The sequence below is a fragment of the Eurypyga helias genome, unplaced genomic scaffold (genome assembly GCF_000690775.1).
Source record: "Eurypyga helias isolate BGI_N326 unplaced genomic scaffold, ASM69077v1 scaffold38749, whole genome shotgun sequence".
Classification (NCBI taxonomy): domain Eukaryota; kingdom Metazoa; phylum Chordata; class Aves; order Eurypygiformes; family Eurypygidae; genus Eurypyga; species Eurypyga helias.
The window spans coordinates 774-6633 of NW_010274613.1; the positions used below are offsets into that span (position 1 = coordinate 774).

General features: G+C 44.8%; 1 protein-coding gene across 1 annotated transcript in view; it reads left to right on the forward strand.

Annotated features, from left to right (window-relative positions):
- The window catches only part of CENPE (centromere protein E, 312kDa), a gene marked incomplete at both ends in the record, with an annotated part of 26791 nt that overhangs the window by 665 nt on the left and 20266 nt on the right, over positions 1-5860 (forward strand). Inside the window, 7 exon segments of the mRNA XM_010159858.1 lie at positions 1183-1272; positions 1349-1467; positions 2470-2589; positions 3516-3597; positions 3790-3857; positions 3932-4003; positions 5549-5600. Coding sequence (XP_010158160.1) covers positions 1183-1272; positions 1349-1467; positions 2470-2589; positions 3516-3597; positions 3790-3857; positions 3932-4003; positions 5549-5600 — 603 coding nt within the window.

Here is a 5860-nt window from a genome sequence, read left to right on the forward strand (position 1 = left end):
AGGGGAGCGGAGCTGGGCAAGGGTCTGCAAGTCATAGCAGCTGAGGGAGCTTGGGGGGTTCAGCCTGGAGGAGGTTCAGGAGAGGCTTTATTACTCTCTGCAACTCCCAGAATAGGGGCGTGCAGAGAGTTGGGGTCGGTCTCTCTTAAGTGACATGTGGGTAGGATGAGAGGGAATAGTCTCAGGTTGTGCCAGGGTAAGTTCAGATTGGATATCAGGGAAAGGTTCTTCACTGAAAGGATGGTTAGGGTTGGAATGGGCTGCCCAGGGAGGTGGGGAGAGAGAGCATGCTTCATAGCAGCAGCCTACATCTTAAATACCCTGGTTCCCGAGGCATGCAGTTCCCTCCCCTGTTTCCTCACTGGCTGAGTAAACCAGGTTCAAAGCCCACCCGACACTGGTTTCTATACTCTTGTACAACTTCTGAATGTTTTTAAGGAAAATGCATGACCATTCCCATTGTTCCCTTTTTAACACTTCAGTGTGTCTTTGTTATATCTTATTATGCAATTCTTTATCTGGTTCCCAACCTGTTATTTTTGAATGTTTTCATTCTGCTGGGGGGTGATATTTATTTATTTTTTACTTGACTGTGCCAACCAGCCCTTTCTCAGGGTGGGTAAGCAAAACAGTTCACACAAACATGATAAAACTGAGGCCTTGCTAGGACTAGAATTTTCCATCTGCAAAAACACAAGAAGTAAGCTCTTACACAAATGGATTAGACTAGGACTAGTTCTGAGCACAGGGAGAGAAGAGGGTGGGGGAATCCAAAGCTGCGTGCCTGTGTGGCTGTCAGATCCTCGTAATGAACTGCCTCGCTGTGAATGTTCTGCTGTGATTCCGCTCTGCTTGTTCATGTTACTGTAGCTACTGCAGAGGTTGTTCCTGAATTATCCAGTCAATCCAAGATAGGGCTTAATGAGGAGCCTGTTGTCAGGCTGGTAATCCTCACAGATAAATGAGTCAGAACTGGTTTTAAGTTTAAATGGGATGAGTGTTTAACTGTGTCCATCGTTCTTAGGTTTGATTCAACTGTTGTTGTTCTTAGGTGTGAATTACCCAACAGACATGCTGATGCCCATTTACTGGGTTTGCCATCAGCAGCACTGGGTACAATGCTAGCAGGTTTCTGACATGCTGAACAATGGGTTTCCAGATTTTGTTTTATGTGTTTTCCAGATCATGTCTTCCACTCAAGTGACAGCACTCAGCAGTTATATGACAGTGTAGCTGTTCCAATTATACAGTCAACGGTGCAGGGTTACAATGGTAAGTTTGAAAACTGTTTAAATCCTGCTTGTGATGAATTTCATCAATAATTAGTGAAATTTAATTGTCCTTCCAGGCACAATTTTTGCTTATGGCCAGACTGCTTCGGGGAAGACTTACACCATGATGGGAAATGCAGATTCTGTGGGCATTATTCCTAAGGCCATTCAACATGTTTTCAAAGTTATTTGTGAGGTGAGCAATTCTATCCAAGTCACTGGAAGGACTGGTAGTGTTTGGGATTGTTCCAGCAAAGATAACTGTAGTCTAAAGGAACTTGTGAAGGAACGTGGCAGTTGCTTTGCCGGCCTGGCAAAGCAGAGGGTTTGGAAACCACGGACACAGGGCTCTGTTAGCTGGGATCCAATCGGAACAACGCTGAGGGGGGTGTGAATTTGGCACATACACTTAGCCGTGCTAAGAAGTGCAGATGGGTGCTCACACCTTAGTGGGGTAGATATGGTGATGTGAAGCTTTCTGTTCTTTCTGTGATTTTTAAAACTTTAAAAAATTAACACTATAAAAGATGCATTTTTAAGTGGGAAGAATATGACACTAACTGTACTTATTTGAGGTTTTCAAAAGAATCCTGGCTGATTGCTGGATGCTGATAGGAAGTAAGGAGAAGGTGCAAGTTAATACTGTGATTTCCAAAACCTCAGGTGCAGAGCGCTTGCAGTTTGAGGATCCCAGGTAACTGTTACCAGTCTGTGGGATACTCACTGCTCCTTTGGGGCGGTGCAGAGCACTTTGGGGCGTCTGTAGAGGTAACTAGAACCAAGGAAACTTTCTGTGCTGGAGTCCATCATGCAGCATTCCCGCACCCAGGTGTTCTTAGCCAGGGAGGCAGGAGGGAAGCAGCAGCAGCAATCTGAGCAAACAGGAAGACTGGAACAGAGTCTAAGGAGGAGGGAATTTGACATGGAAAGGACATTTACATGGGAGGACTGTTGTTGTGCTTCTGTAGGGCAGTTGTCTTGTCTCGCCTGCTCCAAGTGCTGTACTGATTGTGCAGCTGGAAGGAGGTGGGAGAGAAGGGAGAGGATTCTGTACTGGTAGGCACTGATGTGCAAAGAGGGTGAGGGGGAAGGAAGGCTTTGGGATGATCCAAACATACCTGTCAGTGCAGAACCATGCCATTGAGGGGTGTTCCTTGATTAGGCTGTTGGTTTTTTCCTTTTTCTCTTTGAACATTAGATCCCAGATAGAGAATTCCTGCTCAGGGGTTTTTACATAGAAATCTACAACGAGACCATTACAGATTTGCTTTGTGACAGCAGAAAAAAGAAGCCTCTGGGAATTCGTGAGGATGTTGATGTAAGTGGATGTTGTGTAGTGTAAGTATTGTGTCTGCTGTGAGTAAGTGTAGTAGTTAAAGGCAGCCTCAGATGCATCTAGTTGAGAACTTCCCTGTGTCAGACTGTTTAACTATTACCTTCAGAATAGTTTGTCTGGTTTCAGCTGGTTTGTCTTTGTAATTGTTGGTAGATATAGGCTTCATCCCTTAAGTTCTTCAGAATCTTATTTAACTTCAGCAGGGAATACTGGGCACTTGTCAGGCCATTCAAACTTCTACAAACATGGTATGAAGAGTAGCTCAGTGTGTTACAAGTCTGCAAGAGATATGAGGAGAGTATTGAATTAACTCTGGACATCGTCCACAAAGGAGATAAGCTTTGCTGCTGTAATCATAACATGACTGTCAGTCTGGAACCAGGCAGGATGAGGATCAGTAGGGAAAAATACATCTCTTAGGGCCATCTTCAGCTTCTTTATATTGAGTTACGTAGTAAATCATAAAAATTGGTGGTTTGTGGTTGGTTTATGGTGTTTTGGTTTTTTGTTTTCACCTCTTTCGGTGCCCTATTGCCTGATGTTTTTGGCCCTTGGGAAGAAGGGAGACTTGTCAGTTGTATGATAATGGCCTCGTAACACTTACTGAGAAATACACTCCTGGATTCCCTTGGAGAATGTCCAGGAGGATATTTCCTTTGCCAGTTTTATTTTAAAGACAATTTCTAGATCCACTTTCTTATTCCTGTGCCTTTAGGCTACAGTCCTGATAAAGGTCTAAACTCTCCCCATTCTTTGTGTTCAGGGTAAGAAGACATTTAACTGCTGCTGCTTCATTTTAAGAAGGCAGCAAACGATTGAATGCAATAATAACTGCTGGTAATGTTAACTTCATGGATTGAAATGAGTTTCATTGTTCAGCAAAGTTTATTTCCACTTTTGTTTTTAAGCGCAATACTTATGTAGAAGATCTGATTGAAGAGGTGGTGGTTGCCCCAGAACAAGTTATGGAATGGATCAGAAAAGGCGAAAGTAAGTCATTCAGCCCAGGTCAGCTGTTACCTTAGAAAAGTATTGCTGAACTGGGTATATCGACAGTCATGGAGTATCTCTGAGATTGTATTCAGAAGTCAGTGTTTTTCAGATTTAAAATTGTGCTTTTTGTCTGTTATCTCCATTTTCTCAGAATATAAGCAGAACTACTCTAATATTGCTTTTTGACAGAAAATCGCCATTATGGAGAAACAAAAATGAATGAGCACAGCAGCCGTTCTCACACCATCTTCAGAATGGTAAAAACTCAGTATTAGGAGGGGTTTTATCATTTTTCTTGAAGTGACACAAACTTTCCTGCCCCCTCTCCCAGATCATTGAAAGCAGAGAACGGAGTGACCCTGCCAATGCCAGTTGTGATGGAGCAGTGATGGTGTCCCACCTGGTAAGCTCTGTGCAAAGAGCTATTCGATAGGCATTTAAGCAGAGAATTTACTGTTGTTGCTTGTTCAAGTGAAGAATGTTCCTTTATGACATTGCAGCATGCTGTGTGAACCTCTGTTTCACACTTCCGAAGCAGAAGTGGTGTTTCTGATTGTCTGTACAGGGGGAGACTCCAGGGGTGTTACCTTGGGTAGGGAGATACCCTCTAAGGAATTCTGCCATGGGAATGGTTCCCAGCCAGTTCCTGCTGCATTGAGGAATGCTGTGGCTTTCCCAGGAGCATGAGGGACTCATGGCAGAGTGCTCTGGCATTCTGTTAACCACAGCTTCCTCTGCTGATCAGCTCCTGGCCCTTGGCATCCCTGTGAAATGAATAGGTAACCTTCAGGCTTCTGTCTCCTGAGATACAGCTACTGTTAAAAGAACTTGGGGCCTACAACTGCAATGTTCAGAGGATTCTGATTTCAGGAGTAACACCACTCAGCATCTCTGGTGGATACTGGTGTATGGAATACCCTAACCTGGGGAGAGCACACTGCCAGTCTCTAGGGGAAGTGGTTTGGTCTCTGGAGCCTCTTCTATACAGCCTTTTCTGGATTCCCAGGAAAGAATGCAAATCAACTGGAGGAGTAAATCCATGCGGAAGCATTCAGGCTGCTGCCATCTGCATGAGCACCCTTATTCAGAATTAGCAACAGCGTTAAGTCCCTCATGTGTGCTGTGGAAAGAGCTTTGTGTTCTGGCTGTGTGAGAGCTCTGGGACCGCAGTGCAAATGTTCTTCCTGCGATGTCTGAGCAAACCATTGCCCCTGCCTTGTTTTTCTCACCACAGCTCATGGGATCCACTCTTCTACTACACTCACCCTTGGCCCTGTCTCCCTATTCTGGCTGATTCTGTATGGACTGGGGGACAGATGGGGTTTTTTGGCCTCTCTGGTTTGTTGCTGCTTGGTAGAATGAGTAAAGGATTTTACCCTTCTGAAACAAAACCCAGTTCTAAGGGAGGGCTACTTGCTCAGGCAAATCATTACATGGTGCTGTAAAGGTCTAGTTGGCTTTGAGCCAGAGTCAGTGAAGCTTTTCCTCTGGTACTGAATTTCTTCCCTTCCTTAACCTGACCATGACAGGCAGGGAGAGACATGGAGCTGGCTGAGGCCAGGCAGCAGATAATTTCACCTGGGCTCTCCTGGGAAAGGTTGGACCAGGTCATCTGTGATTCCCTGAAGGTTCCTACAGCTAGACTCTTGTGAACACTTCAGTTCTGAGAAACTGGTTGGTTTTGTCACTGGGTGTGGGGGGAATCGCCCTGCAAGTGTGCAATACTGCTCAGGGGGTGTTGAGTTCATACAAACTCATTCCGTGTTCTTCTGCACCCTCAGAGTACTGGCTGGTTCGTGTGTCGCAGCTGCGGGTGGCATCCAGTAACGACACTCTTGCTTTTTTTCTAGGTGTAACTTTAGTTGTTTCAGTTCTTGACAGAAATTTAGAATTAAGAAGTTCTAACAGTAAACTGCCTTCCAACTAACTATCATGTTTGAACTTACAGAACTTGGTCGATCTGGCGGGCAGTGAAAGAGCCAGTCAAACAGGATCTGAAGGTGAGTCTTAGGCTCTCCTGATGACACTTCTGTTCCTTCTTGTGAGGGACAGTGCTAGAAAGGAAACGATTTGATCAATGTGCTGTTGTGTTACTTACTGTTTATAAATAATCTCTTTTCCCCTGGGTAGGGCAGGATCTACACAGGGCAACACTGAAAATGTTGTGAAGTGCAAACAATTAGGTAGTGCTATGGCTTTTCTAGAGCAGCAGGTCCAGCAACAGCCCTGCCCTGCACTAACAGAGTGGAGCTGAACTGGG